General features: G+C 50.0%; 1 protein-coding gene across 22 annotated transcripts in view; it reads right to left on the bottom strand.

Annotated features, from left to right (window-relative positions):
• LOC133351733 (calcium-dependent secretion activator 1-like) overlaps nucleotides 1-24,522 on the bottom strand; it is a 363,205-nt gene that overhangs the window by 13,061 nt on the left and 325,622 nt on the right. For 11 of the 22 annotated variants that reach the window (XM_061567171.1, XM_061567172.1, XM_061567170.1 and 8 more), the window contains 9 exons: nucleotides 23,274-23,415; nucleotides 21,790-21,945; nucleotides 17,755-17,910; nucleotides 17,114-17,261; nucleotides 11,944-11,958; nucleotides 10,652-10,726; nucleotides 8,413-8,496; nucleotides 7,242-7,274; nucleotides 6,546-6,653 (listed from right to left, as the gene is read on the bottom strand). In XM_061567171.1, the coding sequence (XP_061423155.1) occupies nucleotides 6,546-6,653; nucleotides 7,242-7,274; nucleotides 8,413-8,496; nucleotides 10,652-10,726; nucleotides 11,944-11,958; nucleotides 17,114-17,261; nucleotides 17,755-17,910; nucleotides 21,790-21,945; nucleotides 23,274-23,415 (917 nt within the window). The remainder of the gene's footprint in view (nucleotides 1-6,545; nucleotides 6,654-7,241; nucleotides 7,275-8,412; nucleotides 8,497-10,651; nucleotides 10,727-11,943; nucleotides 11,959-17,113; nucleotides 17,262-17,754; nucleotides 17,911-21,789; nucleotides 21,946-23,273; nucleotides 23,416-24,522) is intronic. The other 11 variants (XM_061567173.1, XM_061567182.1, XM_061567190.1 and 8 more) reach the window with 4 other exon arrangements.

Raw genomic sequence — 24,522 nt, 5'->3', positions numbered from 1 at the left:
TTAGTCAACCCACTGCAGGATGAGAAGCTCTCTCGTCCCACACGCTTCGCCTCGCTGGTCCCTGTGGGTTAGCGATCGCGGGGAGCGAAGGTGCTGGAGGGGAGAAGCAATGGATTTTGCCGCAATGCCTCCTGCTGACAGCATGGCCTCGGAGTAGCCGACGGCACCTGCAAGGCGATCGCCCATCCGGCCAATATCCAGGCTCACCTCCCGCTTAGCTTCCGAGCTCCGGCGAGATCGGGACGCGTTGCGGGTGATTTGGTCGCAGGCTGAATAAATAAGGGGAATTGTAATATAATGGTTACCGCGAGAGCAACACTCTGCCTCGCGCGAACAGCAAATCACCGTCGGTGCGGCTGCAAAGTGGAGCGCTGCGAGCGGAGGGTTGATGGTAATAAAGGACAACAACCCGCCTAGGACTGTGAGCAACGCCGCTCGAAGCTTTCGGGTTTTTTGTTTACTACTTCTCCCCCATAATCTAATCTCACGGGAGAGAGACACGGGGAACGGGGGACTCCTGCTGATGGATGAAAATTAGAATGCGTCGTCTCGTGGATTTTCCGATTCCGGTTCATTATCGTAGTTTTATGTTTTGGCCACAGAATGCATAAACAAACAGGTGACAGTACAGAGACTCCTGTGAGCTCACACTCCTACAGGAGGGAGAGATTGTTTCCCACCTGACAGCATGCACACCAGCTGCTTTCTGCATCCAGGCAGCTGGGTCTACTGCTACTCATCAATTTAACTATTGCCTGCATTTTTGGCAGTAGCAGCGGCATGGCATACAGGTTGTTTATGTTACCTCGTTTTGTGCACTGCATACACACATATATATACATATATGTGTGTACGTGTGTATGGATAGTGAAGCGGTTAACGCGCTGCGCTACGAACCCGGCAACCAGAATTCGATTCCCGCTCACGGTCAACACCGGTGATGATTATCCGAACCGGTCCTGGGCCTCCCCTAGATCGACTCGGCCTCAAATGAATACCTGGTGTCGTGTGTAAATATCGCCACTGGGGAGACAAAGGCGCCCGGGTGTGGTGCTGGCCACCCACCCCCTCGCGTCCTGCACGTAGGTGCTGTGTGTAACGACACACGCCCCAACAGTCTGTTAAGGCTATACGAGGTTTCGTCTTTCAATGCATGCATGCGACTTGCTATGACTATACAAACCACGACAGCAGCAGGGCGATTCCTGCAGGAAATCGTATCGATTAATAATATTTCACTCTCCATGATTCTTACAGGAGATTCCCACGGTAAAAATCTCCAATCGTTGAAATGCGATCCAATGGGGATTCTGCCATGGAGGATTTTGTTGAACTGAATGAGATCCCATTGCGAGTCTAACGCGAATATAGCTTACTGGATAACCTTTACCAATGCTTATCATTAACAATGCTACGCACCTCCGATTAGTACGGTTGGCTACGTACGGTGCGAAAGAAGTTCAACATATATACATCATTGTCAGCGCTAGCGCAAAGTGTAAACGTGCTGCCCCCTAGCAGAGGTCACAGTTAGCGCCGTGACACCCGCAGGGATCTCGGAGGTCGCTCTGTGATATCTGCAGGGAGTATCGGAGTGTGCGCGCCAATGCGCCACGCACACACACACACAGACACACACACGTACACACAGACAGACAGACAGACACACAGACAAGGACAAAGACACACACACACAGACACACACGCGTACACACACACAGACAGACAGACACACACACACAGACAGACAGACACACAGACAAGGACAAAGACACACACACAGACAGACACACACACAGACAGACACACAGACACACACACGTACACACATACAGACAGACAGACAGACACACACAGACAGACACACAGACAAGGACAAAGACACACACAGACACACAGACACACACACGTACACACAGACAGACAGACACACACAGACAGACACACAGACAAGGACAAAGACACACACACAGACACACACACGTACACACACACAGACACACACACAGACAAACACACACACAGACAGACACACACAGACAGACACACAGACAAGGACAAAGACACACACACAGACACACACACGTACACACACACAGACAGACACACGTACACACACACAGACAGACAGACAAGGACAAAGACACACACACAGACAGACAAACAGACACGCAGACAAACAGACACGCAGACAGACACACACACAGACACACATAAACAGATACACACACATACACACACACACAGACACACACACAGACAGACACACAGACAGACACACACAGACAAGGACAAAGACACACACACAAGACAGACAGACACACACAGACAGACACACACAGACAAACAGACACACAGACAGACAAACACACACAGACAGACACAGACACAGACAGACACACACAGACAGACAGACACACACAGACAGACACACACAGACAGACACACACACAGAGGGTAGCGACGCAGCAGCACAGATCTACCGGTAGCCTCAAGGATCGACGCGGGCAACCGGCGGCGCCGCGACAACGCGGTAAAGGATCGTCGTCTTACGCGCGGAAAGGCCACGCAGTTAGTTTAGAGATCCGTTTAGCTCCCTGGTGGGAAGCCAGAATACAGCTTTCAACAAAAACGTCTTCTCCACCTCACGGCTTTCGTACGGAGATGAAACGATGCAGACGCGTGCACAGGCACTTCATTAGGAAGATTGGGGAGGAGTGGGGGGGGGCTTCAAGCCCTAATGAGTGGCCGCAGACTTGTAATTAGCTCAACGAGCTGTTAATGTGCAAAGCTTCAGCAAAGTGTAGAGGTTGGAAGGCAACTGTGAAATTAATTTGCTTCATTATGGACATGAAATAATCTATATGTCTAGAATATATATTTATATACACGCGCGCACGCAGCCTTACGGGGCCCATTCTTTCGATGAAGGTCCTACTTGGTGATGCTAGTCAAATTTATGTCGAGGGGAATTTTGCACGTGCTAAGAAGCTGACGAAGCAGGAGAACCGGCGTGCGTACGGGGAGAATAACTCTAAAATCCGGACGGATAGATCGGTAACCTACTTTGTGTACTGCCTTCAAAGCGTGCGCCTCACAGCCACCCCGAGGCTGCGAGTCTGACGAGCGTCAAGATCCTACGCGCGATCCACCAAGCCCCACGCCGAGTGTGTGCCGGCACGCCCGGCTAAAACATCGTCCGTCGAGAGTCGCATCGCAATCGTTCGATTCCATGGCGAGCAAGTTAGCCGCTTTGTTTTTCGACGGAACAACTTTCATTTAAAAAAAAACGCACCTTTATTTTCCGAGCGTTATTTTACTGGTCATGAACCGCGCCTATTGTTCTTTGGGTCGTTCTGTCACGCCGCGTGCCCCGCGCTCCACGATGTCTAACGCCACGCACTGTGACGTCATCGCGTGCGCCCGCCAGCGCAGCCCACCGTCAGAACGATCACCAGACGGTGATGGCCGGCGCCAGGCCGGGTCCTCCACAACAGCCGCAGCGGCCAGGCCACAGGCCCGACGGCAGCAGTGACGCGCGTTTACATCACGCGGCTGACGCGCCTTGCGCGAAAAGGTTTGTTCCCCGAAAAAATCCTCCGGTACAATCAATCCCATGAATATGTACACGTACAATCCATACGGCTAATGTTTACCTACAGAGTGTGAATGTGCAATAAATTAGACAACCCAGGTTCGGGGAATGAGCTGCATCCAACACGTTGTTCCGCTCTCTAACGGGCGCCTTCCTTTGTACAATTTGGGGAACAATGTAGGTACGGGGGCGATTCCATGTTATGGCGCTTTAGAAATTCACACTGATATCATTAGGATTCTCCAGCAGGTTCGATTGTTTGGATAAATTCAGGCCAAATTTCGACGCGAATCGATCGATACCCTAATTTGAAAGCGGCGACGATAATCTAAGCAAGTGAAGCGGCCGCTGTGGGGTGAACCACGCACAGCCGAGTGCGGAGGGTGGCGAGTTTCTTGGCACCGTCCATCATCTCTCGCCGGCAACCAGCAGGATGACAGCGAGAGGGCGGAGGCGGTGGCCTCGGTTGGGGACGCCGTGGACGTAGCTGCACAGAGAGCCGCCCACGGCTGGCGGCCCGCTGCGTGCGCCGCACGGCTCTCGTCGGGCCGCCCCCGGCCCCGCCGCGCGTGGCGCCATCTCTGCGGACGGCGCTCTCGCTGGGTCGCGGGCAAACTCGCGGGGGAACCAAAACGTGAACGACCCGTGTAGGATGCCGAAGGATCACCGCGGCTCCAGATGCAAGCGAGGCTACCGTCCGTGGCGGCGGCGGACTTGCACGGCGCACGATGGTGGGGTCTCGATGGCGGACGTACATAGAGAGGCTGTTCGATAGCGAGGATCGCGCTCGCTCGCGAGACAAAATGCGACGCGCGCCAGGGCACAGGGCAAAGTCACATTGCGAGGCAGGAGGCCGCGTGCAGGAGGACTGAAGCTGTGAGATGGTGGAGCTGAAGTCTACAGAGCAGAGGGGCTACAGATGTCGGCATGAAGAACATACGCGGTCCAGTCTCAACTAAACTATTTGTATTTTACTAGGCAAGGCCCACTGAGCTATGCAGCTCTTTGTAAGAAGTGACCTGGCCACACGTGACAGCTCAACGAAGTGGCTTATCGTATGGAAATGTATAGCAGCCAAATACTGTAAACTGATGTTGATTATAAATGTGGAGGGAAAAACCGGAGGACCTGGAGAAAAATCCTCACGACCACGGGGAGAAGATGCAAACTCCAAATATACAGCAGGCATCCGGGTCGGGATTGAACCCACGACCTCCTGTATACTTGGCGAGGTAGTTAACATCTTGCCACCGTGGCGCCCTAACGTTCTACAGACACGCGAAGCCATGGGGTCATGGTTAGAGATGTGAATTAGAATGGAAGTGTTAGCAATGAAGGAAACTGAGAATGACCCAAAGTATGAAAATTATCTATTAATATCATTTAGTTTCAGACTATGCTTCAAAAGCATGTTGTTTTGAATCATGATGAATTGCTAAAGTAAATGAATAAACTGTCACATTTTAAGAACTAGAAGTAGTAAAAACCCTGTCCTATTATTCCAAAGAGTAACCCGTTATATGTTAAAATTGTATTTGTCACGAATCAAACTGGCCACTTTGTAAATGACATACGATGACTAATTTATAAAGACACATCCTTATTTGTATTTCACTCTGGACTAACGAACCTATGGTATTTTATTTATATACACAGGGAGGAGTGGTGGGACAATGGTTAGCGTTAAACCCTGCAACGCAAGTTTGATTAGCGGCCAGTGCTAACGGCAGTGGCGAGCGATATCTGCAGCTTCTCCCGAGACTCTCTCTTCACCGACATGCACTGACCAGCGTGGTCAAACACCCCCCGCGACCAACACGCAGTGGCGAGTGGGGTCGCGACCTATTCCACAGACCAAACCCGCATATATTTCTCAGTCAGTCTTAAGTCTATCAAAACTGTGCCGTTTACTGCGATACATTTCAACACAATACTGGAACCAGATCTCAGTGCAAATGAATTCTTGACACAGAAGCCAATTCCCAGACAGAAGCCAATTGCAGACAGGCGGTAACCCCAGTGATGAGGCCTGGTGTATTGATTAATGGCTGCAAATGATTATGAATACGCAGAAAGGTGATCACGTGATTGAATTCTGCTGCTCATCTTCAGCAGTGGTAGTCGTGCTATGATGGGAAAAATAAGCCAGACGATAACGATGGTAAATGGCATCTTCAGTATACTGCACTTGACTGGGTGTGTAAGAAATTAGTGTCGAAAGCATTTTCTGAACTCATTATTCCCCATGAAAACGTAAAAGACTGGGGGCTAAGTTTAGCCTCGGCCTGGTCACCAGGGACCCCACAAACAAAATAATTATTATAATAATTAGACAAATTGTAGCATTTACAAAAATTCCACCTCGCACAACTTTAGTGAGATAATTCACGAATGCGCTGCATGCCTGACATGGAACAATCCCTTCTGAATAGACCACAATCACCCGAATGTGGCTTGCGACACTCAATAATACGCCGTTACTCCAAGGATCAGTATTACATTAAGTAACCCATATGAGCGGTAATCTCAGCTTTATAACTTAAAACACAATAGTGACATTATTATGCCAAGATTAGCCGCGAATTATTCAATAAACAACCCCCATCCCACACCCCCCTTCGTCCACGACAAACAAATACAACAGCCGTCTTAGCGCTGCAACTGAACAAGAGAAAGAGCGAGGAGAGGTAGAGGTGGGAGCGAGCGACGTGAGACTGGGACTCGAGGCGCGCACGAGAGAGACGCGGTAAGCCAAGAGGTTGTGAATTGGAAGCGCGGGAAGGAGGTCGCTAGCGGTGGCGCTAAGTCGAGGCGCAGCTCTCGAAACGTGACTCATCCCTGGGCGCAGTCCGCGCCTTTGTCTCACCGCGCCGCGTGGGGTTTCTGAGTTGGCAGCGATGTGGGAGTGGGGGGGGGGGGGGTAGAGGAGCGGTGGGGGTTTGCTACTTACATCAAACAACCTTTCTATGTACATCTCCTCATTGACCTTGTCGCGCAGAATGTCCTGGTTCTGGCGCACGAACGTGATGTACGAGTCGGAGAGGTCCATGCCCGGCTTCTGTGGGCAGCAGTCGCACGCCGGTCAGCGGTGGTGGTAGTGGCGGTGGCGACGGTGGTGGCGATGGTCGTGGCAATGGTTGCGGTGGTGGTGGTGGTGGTGGCAGTATGTTGTGGTTGGTGGTTGTGGTGGGAGTTGGTGCTGAGTACACGTGGCGGCAGCGGTGTCAGCGCTAAAATACGATGAGCACAGTACAGTTTGCTCCATGCTAGAATGCCACGCACATTCACGTAAATACCTGGCCACAATTAAACGGTTTCCAGGTACAAACCAAAACTTACATTAATTCTAGATTTGAATACAAAACTTACATTTTGAGAATAATCCAGAGTTAAATGACAAAATAATTACTTTTAAGCCCCTTAAATTATATTATGGCTCTTATCTCGTTAAGCAAAGCACATTGAATATTAATGATAGGGTTGCTTTATATTCATGAAATGTTATGTTCAGCACAAGTGTGTGGCGTGTGCGAGTCATCATCATCATTATCATCATCGTTATTACATCGAGGTGCGCGTGTGTGAGTGCATTTTAATACAATGACGGTTTTAACTATTTACGTTCAGACACATCGGCCTTACTTACTGGAACATCCACATATTTGGAGGCAGCCTTCATCTTCACGGACGGAGTGCGGGCAGGGAAGGAGAGAACAGTTTGTCGTCAATCGGCGCGGCGCGCACCGCGGTGCCGTACGGTCTCGCCGGGACCGGCGCTGCCGAGGTGCTCCTCGTGGGCACCCTGGTGCCGCACGGGCACCGCGGCAGCGGCGACCTTCGGCAGTGCCACGAGCTCGTCGTGCGGTGTGAAGAGCCGCGGTTATCGTAATGTCCGTTGCGCAAAACATCGCGATCGTCATTGCTCAATTTGTTTTTCGGAAATATCCTATTTTGTTTTAAAGTGAATTGCTTACCTGTCTTATACTTTCCACTCCTATGGTGTGTTTCTATTATTTGTTACAACCTTCTTACCCACCCCTGCTTGACATCTGTGAAAAAGAGATTTATAGCTTATTGGATTCCTCCACTATAAATATTCAGATTCTTCTGAAATATTCTAATTCTGGACAAAACACAGTGTGGTATGTACGCAATGGCATATTCACCCATCGCTAGCTGTAATTCGTTAAACCAGCTCTCTGCAAAATGTTTTTCGGGGGAATTGACGGAATGGCGATGAAACGCAGCCACCCTTTTCGCAGTTTGTAGAATTATTTGACTTGCTTGGTGCATAACCGACAGCGTGTGCATCATAAGCGCTATGGACCACAATCACTAGAAAGGCTCATGGCAGGCTTGCGTTGAGTGCAGTTGAGCAACCTCTCAGCAATCTTAATTTGTAGCGTAGCAAAGCACAAAAACAAGAAGCCGAAAAATGCGAAAAGACGTTTACAAAGTTACGGGAAAGCGATATCGCGATGACGTAAACATCGCGAGATCCGACATCATCTCGTGAGTCATTATACCGACATCATCTCGTGAGTCATTATACCGTGGCCACTCCTCGCAGCAGCGCACTGCGCGCTTGGATCCTTGAGCCGGATCCGGTTTGGCACGAAACCCAGGAGGGAGACTGAGTGATCGCGGCCTCAAACCGCAGCTCCGTCTCCCTCACCGCTCCCCCCCCAACGCCCCACGAAAATATAAGAGACACCGAGCGGAGGGACCGCGGCGCGCCACGCGAGGGGTCGGCGTTCGTGTCGCGAGCGGCGAGGGGGCGGGGGGGGCGAGGGGGGCGGGGGGGGGGGCGGCCTTACTGTGAAGGAGAGGAACGACGAGAAGAGCGTCCCCTCGTCGTAGCGGCCGAGCTTGGAGAGGACGCCCTCCAGCACCGTCACAAACTGCACGCGCGCAACAAACGCAACGTGCTAGAGGCACATTTTTATATTTTACCAGGTGAGGCCCACCGAGCTATGTAGCTCTTTTTTCAGAAGCGACCTGGCCATTGCAAATGATAACTCAACGAAGTGGCTCATCATCACGTGGAAACTTATAGCAGTGGCCAAATATTCTAAACGCATGTTTCTAAACGTGGAGGGAAAAACCGGAGGACCCGGAGAAAAATCCACGGAGAGAAAGACACGCAAACTCCAAACATACAAGCGGCAGGGTTAGGATCGAATCCACGACCTCCTGTGTACCAGGCGAGGGAGTTAACATCTCCTAGCCACCGTGGCACCCTCGTGTCGCCTTCTCAGAACGTCGGGGCAAGTGCCGTCAGCGAGCACTGATGTAGACGGGAACGGCGCACGGCGGCGTGGCGTGGCCGGTACCGATGCTTTACAAATTGTGCACAGCAACAACAAAAACAACCGACATTCACCACTTAGTGACAGTGGCGTCAGTATGGCGCTTGTGCCAGGCTAGGTGCACTTTGTAGTGTCGAAGGCTTCCTGGCAGGAGGCCCAGCAGCTATGACTGAGATGACTGGCATCTCACAGACAAATGTCCCCCGTATAGCCTCAACAGACTGTTTGGGGCAAGTGCTGTTCGCGAGCACCTCTCATGCACACACGTACGCACGCACGAGGTGCCTAACTCACAGGGGTGACGTGAGCGAGCTGTCGCTCTTTAAACATTGTAGAGCTGCTGGTTTCAGCCCGGTGGCAGCCCTAGTTAACACTGCTGGTGTATTAAACATAAAATAGGGCACGTCTGCTTCACAACGGACGGTACGGTTCCCGTGACGTTCTAAGGAATAAGCAGGCCACGTGTGCCGGTGTCACGGTTTCGAATTTGCGATTTTTTTTAATAAAGTAACTCTCAAATGACCTGATTGGGTTAATGGACGAGTGTGAAAATATTACCATCTTCACCTGAAAACAATCGATATGCCCCCCTTAAGCGCGACTGCGGTGTCCCAACATATTTGCAGTACTTTTTATGGTCGCTCATTTGTCTCGCATCCTGCATGTGAGTCTCTACCGCAATCACAAGAGGTGCTCATTCTGTTTTCACGTTATTTTATCGACAGGCCGTATTGGTTTCTTTTTAAGCCAGGGACATTTGTAAATGTTTAACAAACGCAACTGTGATGTATTATTGTCCATTACTATTTGTAAATCGCGACGGTGGGCCACTGTATTAAGCAGTTAATCCACACTTATCCATGCAATTATTTGTCTACAGGAATAACGGTGAATTTGTCTGTGTATAAAAAAAAAAATCTGAGTTCTTCATTAAAAAAATTGGCAAAATATCGCACGCAGAACTTTTTTCCAAACAGTTTCGAAGTTTCACCGCAGCTTTTCTGGGTAAAGAATTTGAAATAATTACGTAATATATATTAATATGGCAATGTGACACACGAGGACGTAATTTATCCTGCGTATGTCAATGTTACAATACTGCCACTAAACAGAAGGGATGTGTGCATGGAGAGTCTAAATACTGCCAGAGCCTTCCACTGGCCGATGGTCACTGCTCCAAGAGTAGTGGTAGTGAACATTCATGGCAGTCTGAAGCTGGGTCAGCACACCGATGAGGCCTTATGAGGGCGAAACCCACTTGGGTCTCCCATGCTGTTGACTGCCTTGAGCCTTGTTCGGAGGGCCCGGTAGCATACATAATATGTCTTTACAATGTGTGTGTGTGTGTGGCTGCCTGTGGGGTAATGCTGTATATTGCATGCAAACACATGCACGATAATATAATATATGATAATAGACAACTTGAATTCAATGAGGTGTTGGCGCTGGCGTTAATGGTGAGAGGCAGACAGGGGTAAACTATGCCGTACACTACTAGGCTTCAACAATTCAGAGAACAAAATCGATTTTACACTTACAAAATATGCATTAAATTGCATGCGTAGGAAGCCGTTATTTACAATTTGTATATTTTTACTGCGTATGGAAGTGTTCCAATTTGCCTCATGGAATTATTAAGAGCAGAGTAAGAAAACAAATGTTTTTAATCAATAGTCGGGACCGAATCTGGAAAGCTCATCGAATCGCAGGCCGCGAGAATTATGACGCGTCTACCCAACGTTCCTACCTTGCCGATCATCATCGCGATCATCTCCTTGACGGTGTCTTCGATGAGCTCGTCGATCTTCGTGTGGTACTGGTTCTGTAACACAGGCGGGCAGCGGCAAAGGGAGTCTCGGCCAAACGGCCCGGGCTCAGGGCGACCGCCGCGGTTCACACGGCCCGCCGCGGTTGTTTTGCGTCACGGCCGGAGCCAGGAGACGTTGGTGGCGAGCCGAAATCAGCTCCCGAAGGAGCCTTGGCCGAGCAGCACGAGGTGCAGCCCCCCCCGTGTCTTGCAGAGTGCACACTTCACAAATGTACGGCGTCGTTCCGTGCCCCAGTGTGAGAGCCTGTTGTCCATGAAAATGATGTTCAACAAATGTCCCCCTTTAGGGTGAACTTACATTTGTGTTTGGCCTTTTGTAATTGTCCATAATCGGACGATTGCGATAGTCGTCCTCTCAGTGTGATCAAAGTTTAAATGCTGTTTTTTTCCCTTAAACTGTGAACAATTAGTCATACACAAGGGGATCATCATCGCGATCACTTCAGCATTTGTTTCGTGCTGTGGTTGTCCCACCTGATGACGGACGCTTGTGTTGCGCCCGAAACGTCGTGATTTATTATTCTATTTCTATAATTATTTCTATCATTTTATAATTTATTATGCATTTTTATTTTTACCTACGTGACTTTACCGAAAAAAACCTAAGAGTATACACAAGGGGATTCAAGAAATGTGTTTAATAATTGAACGCATCTCTCGGAACATTTAAAAATCAAGGAGCCAATTTCGGCCTTTACATTCGTCTTTTCTGTAATGTTTTGGTACATTTTCTCGTGGTCATTCTGTACTAAGCTTGCTTTTTTGTCGTTGACACATCTGCAGGAATATAAAGTACGAGCGCTATTCTTACCTGTATACTTTTATATAGATTTTAGATTACTCTCGCTTATCCGTGGGCGAGCTGTCCAGATCGCAGCTTCAGCGTGCTCGACGGGGAAGGGGGGTTCTGGTTTATTGGCTGTTCCTCACCCGTCGTGGGTCCGTGACACAGCGGACAGCTGACCGCAAACATCCACACACCGATTACTTTAGACCCGGACGGCACAACGCGCGTGTTGACCCGCGTTCTACGCAGGTTAAGACTCAAGCACGTCTCGTGTAATCTGTGATTTTAATATTTTTTATAAAAAAAATTCCGGACCACTCCTTCCACCCATCACGCCGGATAATCGACTGTGATGCACTTGTACGCACGCACGATACGTCAAGTACAATTTCCGTTTTCATCATTATCCGTTTTCAACACTTACCCAATCCTTTGCAAACTTGCTCAGGAGGTCAACATGGAATGCACAAAATAACATAGACAAAAAACAAAGGCGGAATGTGAAACAAAAACGAACACGGAAGGCACGACGGACAAACGGTGGCGGAGCGAAAGCAACGGAATCACTGAAAGACAACGCAAAACGAAACCCGGGCGATGGACCAACACGGCAAACGAAAAAACAAACACCAGAGAAGTGGCGTGTCCCATTTGTTATCGATGATCAATAAAGCTAGCAAGTGAACGAGGCGGCAGGGTGCTCGCCACCGCACGTTCACTTCTCCGACAGCACACCTTAACCCGTCGCGGCGCAGCGTTCGTCTCAAATCATCTCATCACCTTGAAAGAGCGTCGCCACGCGTCGTCACGCGTCGCCACGCGTCGCCACGCGTCGTCACGCGTCGTCACGCGTCGCCACGCGTCTGCCTCCTTGCCGAGCAAGGGTTGCCTGCTTGTGCACGTGAGGAGTAGGCACAGGTACGTACGCCAACTTTTGTCACCCCACTCCCTGGATGAGGACCTCCCCACGCCGCGCGACTCGCGAGGGCTATCCGACCGTACCTCGCCACGCTGGTCAGTGCGGGTTGGTGAAGGCTGCAAGCCTTGGCGTGGGAGCATAGAAGTACAATACAACAAGGGACCTTGTTGCACTGGCCTCCGCTGTCCACAACGTAGCTTCGTAGCTGCCTCTGACGACCGGTTCGGGTGCATGGGGGGGTCACCCGTCCAAGTAGTGTCCAGGTTTTACCCGGCTTAGCTTTAGGGATCCGAAGATATCGAGGGCATTCCGGGTGATTGGGTCAAACGGCAAATAGCGATGCACACGTAGAACCACGCGTGTGTGACAATCGATGATTTGCACTTGATGCAAATCACAAACGTGACGCGAATGTTACGCTTGTGACGATGGCGTGAACAGAACCGTGCCGATGAAACGTCACACACGAGGCGGAGAAGACGGGACACACACAGAGCGAACCGATTCCTGGATGGAATCACGGAATTCCCTTGTGACGAGTCACAGAATCCCGCGGAGTGAAACGTGATCAGTCCCCAACTGTTACACATCTTACCTTCTCTATGCCACCTGCTAATTTCCTAAATCGCTATCTTATAAGATAGCATTAACATCGGTTATTTGAACAATCTGGCTACCAATAATCGTATTTTGCTAAGTTCAATACGACGAAGTACAAGTGTTTCTTTTAAAAAAAATTAATTGTTAATATTCATTATAATACAACACTACATCTTTTCATTAATGTGATAATGACCCCATTGTTGTTATTTTCGATAGCAATGCACTTGCAAATGGACAAGCTAAAGATACGTTTACGTAGCGCATTACATGTCCTTTTATCTGGCATTACTCATAACCCTTAATACTCGTCCTGGTGACTAATTATGTTGGTGGATAATTGTTCCGTTGGTGATGCTGCTGCTGCATTGGCAGCGGTGCACAAGCACATTCATCAACTAACACTGTGGCATTAAAAGGAAAACAATATACAATTGGTGACGTTTTGGGCAATGGGTCTCCTTCATAACGCAGATTTCTCGTGGCCGTTAATACCCCGACGTGGTCAAGAGCTCCTTCGGATAAATGACAAGGGCTCAGTTATTAGACCGATGCTCAAAGCGAGCGGCAATTCACGTAATGAATCGACACTTAAGAGCGCACGGACGCCACCTGAGGCGTTAACCCCGATGTCACGGGTAACACGCCACTGTCAGCGTTAACACCTGGTCTGAGTGACGCACCGTGGTGCAGGTTAACACCTGGCCTGAGTGACGCAGCGTGGTGCAGGTTAACATCTGGTCTGAGTGACTCACCGTGGTGCAGGTTAACATCTGGTCTGAGTGACACACCGTGGTGCAGGTTAACACCTGGTCTGAGTGACTCGCCGTGGTGCAGGTTAACACCTGGCCTGAGTGACTCGCCGTGGTGCAGGTTAACACCTGGTCTGAGTGACTCAGCGTGGTGCAGGTTAACACCTGGTCTGAGTGACTCGCCGTGGTGCAGGTTAACACCTGGTCTGAGTGACTCAGCGTGGTGCAGGTTATCACCTGGTCTGAGTGACTTGCCGTGGTGCAGGTTAACACCTGGCCTGAGTGACGCACTGTGGTGCAGGTTAACACCTGGTCTGAGTGACTCACTGTGGTGCAGGTTAACACCTGGTCTGAGTGACGCACCGTGGTGCAGGTTAACACCTGGTCTGAGTGACTCACCGTGGTGCAGGTTAACACCTGGTCTGAGTGACTCACTGTGGTGCAGGTTAACACCTGGCCTGAGTGACTCAGCGTGGTGTAGGTTAACACCTGGTCTGAGTGACGCACCGCTGTGCAGGTTAACACCTGGCCTGAGTGACTCGCCGTGGTGCAGGTTAACACCTGGTCTGAGTGACTCACTGTGGTGCAGGTTAACATCTGGTCTGAGTGACTCAGCGTGGTGCAGGTTAACACCTGGCCTGAGTGACGCACCGTGGTGCAGGTTAACACCTGGTCTGAGTGACTCACCGTGGTGCAGGTTAACACCTGGTCTGAGTGATGCGCCGCTGTGCTGGTTAATTCCTCCCGATGCTTTGCACCCTCCCACAAGAAAAGTCAATTGCTCTGTTTCCGCGTGAGCAGACACCACTTGCCTGGCAATGGGACGCCCGTGGATCGGAGTCATTGTTCCCAGGATTAATAAGAGCTAACACAAACAAGGAAAACATCATACCACACTTCCTTATCGCTGAAGAATTATACGGGATACTTTTTTGGGGAAAGGACCGAATAAACACATTTGCTCGCAACATGAGCCCGATATATTTCGAGTATTTCAAGCACAACGATGAAAGTGGTAAATTAATGGACCATTACCATTGGCAGTTCCTCAATATGTATTTGGACGTAACAAGAAAAACAATCGTGCACGCGCACGGATACTCTCGTCAAGTATTTATCTTTATGCATTTCATCAGCAGCATGGATGCTGCTGATGGGTAACTATCAGGCCAAAATGCATTTGCATATTTGCAAACAGTCCGGTTTACGTCAGTTTGTGTCTGTGAGTTCTCGGACACCCCTTAACGAATTTGGCCGATTTTAAATTGGGTCAGCCTGTAAGGGCAACCAAACTTGACACTCGACTCGAGCCCACGTTTGATCGCGTTTGCACGCGCCACGCTGCTCCCTCGTCACAGGCGGAGAGGGCTGGCGTGCAACCGCTCTCGGCCTTAGCTGGTAGCATTAACAAGGAAACATCTCTAGCGGTGTCGGTCCATGCCAGATGGGGCGAGAGCGGTCAGTCGCCACTGCGGTTCGCCAACCGCGATCCACGCTCGGCGGCACGACGGCGTGACTCGCGAGATCCGACTAATATACGTACACGCGCGCAAAAAACAACGGGCCACTTAAATAGCAGGGCAGCGGGCTGGGCTCATGCTGGATTGTGTGTTCACAACACGTGCACCGCGGTCCCCCAACTCTCTCCGTCTCGGCCCGCTCCCGCCGCGCCCCCGCTAACGAGGAGCGGCGCGTGACCACGCAAAGGCAGCGCCGATCATCGCGGCGCAAACGAGCGGGGGGGGGGGGGTCGTTGCGTGCCCGCGCGGCGTCGCGTGCCCATTAGGCGCTGATTGGTGTAACGAAGCGCGGAGCACACATCCCAGCCAGCGCTCGCTCGCGTCGTTTGTGAATCTTTTGCACGAGGCGAGCGCTCGGGAGGGCACCGGCGCACGGCGACTTCGGAGGCGTCTCTTGGCGGCGCCGCGTGACCGCCGGCACGACGCTTTGACAGAAATGAGATGTTCGGACGGTAACGACAATTTGCGCGGGAGATTTAGTTTTTGCTTTGTTTTCGTACATTTGTCTCCCCCGATGGGCGCCCGCGTTAACTAAAGCGAAACGTCGCGTCGGATAACTCTTCATATCGAGAGCCTTTCAGAATGCTCGTGCTGCGACCGCTCGTTACAATAACGCCGCACCGCCGCGGATTCGGCACGTTCGGCAAACGGACGCGCGGCACGTAACGCGGGCAGATTGCCTTGCTTGCGCACGTATTTGTGGGTCCACGTGTGTGCGTGCGCGCGTGTATATTTGTGCGTACAGTTCACGCATGTGTAATTGAGTTTGTATGAACCTGTGTGAGTGTGCATGTGCGCACGTAGGCAGTTTGACCTCGTGGCTTTTAATAGGGCCTTGCTAACAGCACTTGCCCCCATGCTTTGAACAGTGGATCATTACATATTTGCATGTGTGTCTGCATGTATACGTGCACGCATGCATGAGCGGGTGAGTGTGGTTGCACACATATGGGGAGCGGGAGTGCAGCGGATAGCGACCTGCGCTACAAACCTGGTGACCGTAGTTCGATTCCCGCTCACAGCCAACACCAATGACCATTATGGGACCTCCTTTGCCAGTGTTAGACCAGAGGACGCCAAAAGGCTAACACCGTTTGAGACTAGGCTCGAAATCAGTTTCAAAGACAATGCATATACTATCAGAGTATGTTTTTTGTTTGCATTCTGACCACAAGTATTGTGGTTAATGCAGACATGATTCCTTGTAAAAGGTTTCAGTTTGGTATTTTAAACATCTTGACACCTGTTTTGTTGCCAGAAAAAATCGGAAAGCCTGTTCTCACCAATGACCATTGTTTAAACCGGTTCTGTCTGGGCCTCTCCTAGGTCGACTCAGCCTCAATTGAGTACCTGGTACAATGTGTGAACATCGCCACCAGGGAGACTAAGGCAGCCACGCATGGTGCTGGCCACCCACCCCCCTCGTGTGCCGTGCCGGCCTTCATAGGTGTTCGCAAACAGCACTTGTCTTTTTGTGTGCGCACACATGTGTGTGTGTGCACCGTGTGTGTGTGTGTTTGGGCAGCGCTGCATTTTTGTCAGTGCACTGCGGCGCATTTACAAAACCGCATTACTATATCGGCCACGAAGCGGAACGTGGGCAAACAATTCACTCAAAAAGGGGGCGACGCGGGTACCAGCGTGGACACCCCCAATCTGACCCCCCAACCCACACTGACGAGCGTGGTCATGTACCGGTAGATAACCCCGGCGACGCGCACGGTGCCGGGAGGACCCCTCGCCGTCCGGCGGTGGATCGGCGCGGGGGCCCGGCAGGTGGGGGGGGCGGCCGGGGGGCCTCACCTCCTGGCCGATCTCCATGTGGCACAGCTTCACCGACTGCTTCTTGGCGTCCACCAGCACGTTGAACATGGTGCAGATGGACTGCGTCACGCGGAAGTCCGTCGAGCGGCTCATCTTCTGCAGCTTCGCCTCGAACGCCGCCCGCGTCCTTCGCGGAGGAGAAGCACGGAACAGCGCGAGCACGGTGCGGTCGAGAGCGTGGATCGTAATGGGGGCGATGTTTGCGGCGATACTGCAATGTGTAGTACGATATATACGATACACGCCGGTCGTATGGTACATGTTTTAAGATATTGTCATTATCATTGCGATTATAGTTGTTCATTTTGTTCTTAGATGTTTTATTTCCTAGAAAAAAGAATACGTACGAAATCACAAACTTGATTATGAAAGTTGAAAATAAACGGCTGTTATCCAATCGCGTAGTGTCATGATAAGGTGTCTTTCGTGGCAACTGACGGTATTGCAATTATACGACGTCGTCACGTTCCTAGTTCGTCTGGTCGACTGAGTTCTCAACACGGGGTGGAGAAGTCAACGAGTGAAGTTCATGGCAACAGCAAACCACGGTGGTAGAATAGACGAGTGACGGGGAGGCGACCGACGGACGGCGAGCGAGCGACTGGAGCGACGTTACGCACCTCTTGACGGACGACTCGATCATGTCACTGGCCATGAGTTTGAGCCTCTGCTCCAGGTGTTTGGCGAACTCCTCCTCGGGCCAGTGCAGGTCCCCGATGAACGTCTGGAGGGCGTCCAGCTTCCAGAAGAGGTCCTCGGATGTGGCCGAGCCATTGCTACGCCAAGAGCAGCAGACGCACGGCGCGGGATGACACTCAGGCGGGAAAAGGTCGCGCGCGTGCGCCAAGGTGCTACGAGGATCACGTTGGGGGGGGGGGTGTGGACGCTTGCGCCCGCCCATTTTAACTGTTTACAGGCCAAGGGTCGGAGGGTCGTCGACACGATATTTACGGGGCTCGTATTACGTTGACTAAAGGACGGTTAAGTAATCGAGACCATAGCACTAACAAGTGCGGTAAATCAATAACCAGACATTGTACCTCGAGTCGAACGAACCTCACGCGCAGTCTGCATCGTGGGCAGCTGACTCGAATTGACTCAAGCGCCCTCCAGTTAAGCCAGATTTCTCCCAGAATTCAGTTTAATAGACAGCTAGACTAAATGGCATTTGTATGATTGTCTAAGTTAGTCGAGTAATGAAGTGAGTAGGGCAGGTCTCGGCCAGGGAAAAGTATATTAATACCGGGCCAGGTTTCTCAGGTGTAATTCAGGCCAGCCCGAGAAGGGAAATCCTCCCGGGATAATTTAGGTGTCAATCAGATCTGTAAATGACGTGAAAAACCCATCACAGCACAACCATAGTGCAGGTCGGAAAGCCATAAGTTTCAAACAGCATAAGGAAACCTGTAAATAGCCCTCAGGCTTTGTGCACTATGCAAAAACCATCCGAGTTTACTGAAAAAATGCATTGTGGACCTCGTGTCTTAGATCACCATGAAAGTAAAATGTAGAAAATAGATTTAGATGGTGACTTGCGGCAAGAGGACCACAATGCACTTCTCCAGGAAATGCCGATGGGTTTTCTTGTAGATAAGGCCGAGTGCTTATCACACGTTGTTTTTTGCGTGTTGTTTGAAACTTACGACAATTTAGGCCCGAATTGGGAGCCAACATGTAAATGGTGGGAGTGGGGTGGTGGTGGCGGGCAACCCATGTCCGTCCGTGAGTTCCGCAGTTCACGGAGTGGAGGCAGTTTGCGTGGTTACTGTTGTCTGCTAAAATATTCATGGCCTTCTCCACATGCTTAGCCTGCTCTATTGTAATAATAGATACCAGCCACAAGTTTGAGATTTTGTGACAAAGTAGTTCAAATTGAGCAATGTGGCGATAGAGGTGCAAGTGTGCACGCATATAACCTGAATATGTCAGCGTTGTTTTATATAAATGTAAGCAAAACTACTATTTAATGCCTTGAGAGGCTGTAATAAATTGACCTGTAAACAGTTAACAATGCCATTGGTTGATTCAATCATACTTGCCAACACTGATCCATTCCACCGAGAATGTGTGGTCAGTCCACAGTTCGCGACACCCCCGAGTGCACGTCCTGCTCAAGCAGGTGGCAATTGATGAACGAGAACAGCTTCGGTTTTGCTGTTTGCCATCAGAGAAGCTGCTCATATCGTTACCCGTTGGCTCTTACGAGGGTGTACGCACAAAACGAGTGCGCTAGAAAATCCAAAGCGGATTCGCTTTTCTTGCACGGAATGGAGCCGTGTGTGCAGGTATCCGACGCAGTCATTCACACGTGCATACACGCACACGCGCGCTCATGCAGTCATTCACACATGCATACGCGCACACGCTCAAACATGCACTGATTGGTTAAAAAGAATACCCAATGAGACGTAAGTCCTTGAAACAAAAATATAAATAGTTTTCTTCCAAAAAAACATAACCCGTCATCAGCATGTGAACAAAATAAAATGAATGTTATACAAGCAAATCATTGGAGCAATGTACTATTATCCAGCATTCAAAAATAAACCAAAAATATGATTGTATTATAGTCCAGAGTAAAATAAAAACCCATTTCAAAATATTTGCATGGATTTTCTGTTTTGCAAGTTGCCTAAATGTCTTCTGCATCTTAAGAGATATTGACTCTAAGGAACTATGATTGGCACTGGAGATTAATTGCTCTCCGTAGACCGTACAGATTTAAATTAGGCACACGGTACCACAGAAGAGAGCAAACCGAGCCCCAACGTGGACTCATACCGTTTAAAGCACGAGTTGCTGCCAACTTGTACAACCATGTGGGCACAACCTGTTGCCAGATTCATAACAGCATTCGATTGCTACCTGCAGCAAGAAGACTCCGTGACCTTTCGGCACGGTGCATTCCCTACGAGCCTACCAGACGCACATTCCAGTAATTCACGAATCTTATTATCCACGTGCAAAGTACTGCCTGGAGGTGATTTGGTGGCTAGCAACGGTGTACAGGTTGGCATAAACGCATTTAGATGCACTAAGCTGCAATATAATATTTGCGAGAATCCTGCGGGGGGAATCTATGAGTGCAACTGCAATTCTCAGAATGTCGGGCAAAGCATCAGAATGCCCCCTTCGTGACTGCAGGGATTCATCTTCTTGGTTCTTTCGGTAAAGTCACGTAGAAGGGAAATAATAAAATAATAAAAATAAAACTTTTTTTATAATGTTTTATTTTTATTATTTTATTATTTCCATTCTACGTAAAACATATTTTATTATACTATGAGATCTCTTTTACCAGTGGCAAAATATAATAGTAGGTTTTTACCCTTTTAACTGGTACAAAACTGACACCTTTATTCAAGGCATCATGTTTGCAATGACCACAACACAAGTAGTCAAAAAAGCAAACAAAAAGAAGCAACTCTGATAAGGATGATAATATGCACTGTCCTTGAAGTTGATTGGCCCACACCCGAGACGGCTTTCTTTAGAGCCTAGTCCCCATTGGTGTAGGGCCAGATGACACCAGAAGGCGTACAACTCAAACACAGTGCAATATCAGAGTATTGAGAGCTCGGGGTAAGCATTTACACTATGAGATCTCTTTTACCAGTAAAAAACCTACTATTATATTTTATTATGTTTTATTTTTATTATTTTATTATGTCCATTCTACGTGACTTTACCGAAAGAACTAAGAAGATGAATTCCTGCAGTCACGAAAGCTTTAAATCGAAATTTAACATCAGAATGCTGTCGTCCTATGCTTGCGGGCACATTGTGCGTGGAGTCGTTTCAGCACCCATTACCAGCGTGCTCGTTTCATTAAGACCCTGGAAGCCTAATATCAATCACGCTGGAGATTATAAACGTAGGTACGTCGACTTTCGCAACGCCAGGGTTCTTTGCATCGTAACTGAAAACTCCAGATGGATTCCTGCACTTTGAATAGTTCCACGTAGGAAGCAGTATTTTGTACGTGGCTTCGTATTTCAAAATGTTCTCAACAAGCTGGGCGACACCGTCCAATAAGTGAGCATTCGTCAAATTAAAACGAAAACGTCTTTGCACCGGGGCACTTGCTCTGTAGGTTTTACAATTACATTTCCCCGTATATCTCAAAACACGAAGACCTTGTCCGCATTGAAGTTACTTGAGAGTTTATTTATTTTTTGTTAATCTCAGAATGTATGCAATCCATGGCCATTTTAACAAGCGGCGGTCTCCGATCTCCGGTACGAAATCCTATCTGAACAAAGAACAGCTAAGTTCGGGATAAGTGCGTCGTTTTACAATTATCCGGCAATTGCCGAGAGAGGAGACGGCGTGGCGGGGATCGCGCGTAACACGTAACACGCGTGCCACTTGTTATTGGCTGTAAGTGGCACGCGAAGTGAGGAGTCTTTTTTAGAATCCGTTTAAGGGCGTGTTTTTTTCTCCGCCGTGCGGATCGCAACGAAAACAAATAAAATGGAAAAGGAGGAGAGAGAGAAAGAAGAATCTATAAATGAAGCCGAAGCGTTTTCCATGCTCCATGCTGCCACAAAGCACACGCATGCACACGGCACACACACATGCAAGTCATGCTTACGGGGGGAGGGGAGGGGTGCGAGGAGAAACAATATGAGAGAGGAGCGAAAAGGAGTACACACTCTGGGTCATACAGAGCCGTCATCCACGACGGCGTTGAAAAGCTAGGGATCTGCGGCATTTGAGGCATTTGCGGGATCTGCGGCATTTGGGGGAGGCTAACGGGCAGATTGGGGACTTTTGGCAGATTGACGTTTGGGAGGTTACTGGTTAGATTCCTGCGGAAGAAGAACAAAAAGAGACGGGAGCACACGGGGTGGGGGGTGAGGGGTGGGTGAGGGGGGGTGAGGGGGGGCACACGTTCCAAGTTGCACGACCACGGGGATGAGAGAGACGGAGAGAGGAGGAGACACGCGCACGCACGGACACACGCACGCAAGACATTAACGCAAAATACGAGTCTCGTCGTTTTTGTTTGTTTGTTGTTGTGAAGCGGGCAAGTGCAGAACAGCGCAGGTAACCAGCAGTTAGCACGAATTCACAGCAATACCGCGCGGCACGGTCAAACAGACGCCGCTGCAAAGGGGCACTTATGTTGCACTTTGCTGACGCGTGACGCCGTTGGGAATATTCGCGGCAAATGTGGCACGCGGTTTTGTACAAACTGCGGTTGAACGCCACGACGTGGGATAATGATCACAATAATAACACTGATGACGATGATGAAAACCATATGTTTGCTTGGTAAGGCGGTATTTGCTGTGAATTCTATGAAACAATAGCAAAGGCAGACTGGACAAGAAAGAAGAACAATGCGAGGTTACCACGGAGACGGGGCTAAGCGCTAGTTAACCTGCTCGCGTTGCGAAGCCAACGCGAGGCGAATTATCGTTGAATTCACCGGTGCAACAACAAAAAAACCGGTGGCCCCCCGATAGCGAAAAACTCACGGGAGGGATCGAGCTGCAGATAGTGACAACACGGATAAAGTCACGGAGTGGTGGGGGAAAAATAAAAAAGATGATGATGATGAGATATGTTTAGCGAGCAACACAAAATATCGCTTAGTTTTCAACAGTGCACAGCGTCGCATTGGAAACAATCGCAAGGTGGTAACTTATGTGACAGTGCATGTTAGGCATAATTATGCATGACACGTTTATTATGTATGAACGTAGATCAAAAGAACCAACGTCAACACCATAGCCATATTTACATCCCCGTGCCTTGAAACCTACCATTCGTGATGTCTAATTTACAGCAGAATCACGTCGCAAGTATCACCAAGACAGCGTAGACAAACCCCGTCAAAGAGAAACCCTTTAACACGAGAAACTTTCACAAACACATGGCATCACTTCACAAACAGAGCGGTCAGACTCCACCACAATGAGCCCACGATCTCAACCGATGATGAGGCTGACGCTGCTGATGATGATGATGCTGCTGGTGGTCATGGCGCTGTAGGGGAGGAATGCTGCTGATGATGAAAGAGGTGGATGGTGGGTTTACTGAGGGTGTACGCAGGGTGTGCGGAGGGTGTGCGGAGGGTGTACGGAGGGTGCGACGCGGTTGATTGACAGGGAGAATCGACGCGCTGTCTTACTTGACGGGCTCCCAGGATTCGCGCTCAAAGCCCTTGTGGATGGACTGCGCTATCGACGACTCCATCAGGTCGACGTAGCGCACCACGAGGGGTGCAAACACATCCTGCAGGTGCTTGTGGTACTTGCCATTGCACAGGTTTCCTGCGCGGAAAGAGGGCACCGCACGGTGAGGTCGAACCTGCATTGACTTGTCGCGCATTATTGTTTGGCGCGGGAACTCCCGCCTTGACCGAGACGTCCGGCCGGTGCGGAAGAGTAGGCCAAATTACCTCTAGGGGGGCTCTCTGAGGCTCCGGCTAGCGGTGGCCCTTCTGCCAGCAGTGGCGCGAGCAGGACATTGCAGGGCTGCACCTTCACATCCTTCTATTACATACATTTCACATTTCAGCTTTTCCAAAACAAATTAACCAGTTGACTGGCAAATGTGCGTTTTGCATGACAATTACGACACCTTGTTTGGGAAATACGTGTTTACGTGAAGAACAATTTTGAAGTGTGGGAAAACAACCCCCATCAAGAGGTGTTGGGAGACCTTCATCCAACAGTGGAATGATAAAGGGACTGCACGTTATATTATATTAAGAGGTCCATGGGGAGGGAAGGCAAGAAGGGTGAAGACCGCTTGTGGAGGAGGGATGGCACCAGGAGGGAGGAGGAACAGTCGTAGGGTCGGCTGGAGAAAAGCGCAGGAAGATTACGAAGCGGATGAAGAGGTGAGCGGAGTGACGAAGGAATGGGCCAGTTCACAGCATTAGCCCTGGCCTGAGAAACACTCTCAAAGAAGGGCGCTCAGGTTTCATTTGGTAGTCAAAGCCAAGTGGTGGCATATTGACAGCGGAAGAGGTCCCTAAAAACAGCATTTTGCGCCACGCCGCTCGTGAATTACGATCGCGGTTTCTCTCTCACCGCGGCCGCACCGAACGACGCGGGGGCGGCGTCCGTGCCGCGCGAACGTGCTGCGATCCAATTACACCGATTGACAGCAGCGCTGTGACACCGCATCGTCCAGCGACGGGGCAAACGGAGGCCGGAAATCAGAGTCGGCGGAACGCGCGCCGCGGTGCGCTTGGCGAGAGAGAGCGAGCTAGAGGGCGAGAGAGAGAGAGCACACCGACAGCGGACGGCACGGGAACGCAGAAATCGGAACGCACGCAGCGCAAAGTGCACCCAGAGAAGAAGGCATCACACTGCGCGCAGTCAATTACCAACGTGCGGATGGCCAGAGCGCATATGTCATAGCAACCGATT

Source organism: Lethenteron reissneri, chromosome 38 (assembly GCF_015708825.2).
Source record: "Lethenteron reissneri isolate LAM-NWPU_2019-01 chromosome 38, ASM1570882v1, whole genome shotgun sequence".
Taxonomy (NCBI): domain Eukaryota; kingdom Metazoa; phylum Chordata; class Hyperoartia; order Petromyzontiformes; family Petromyzontidae; genus Lethenteron; species Lethenteron reissneri.
The sequence above is the reverse complement of the archived record's forward strand: the minus strand, read 5'-3'. Positions and strand labels throughout refer to the sequence as shown.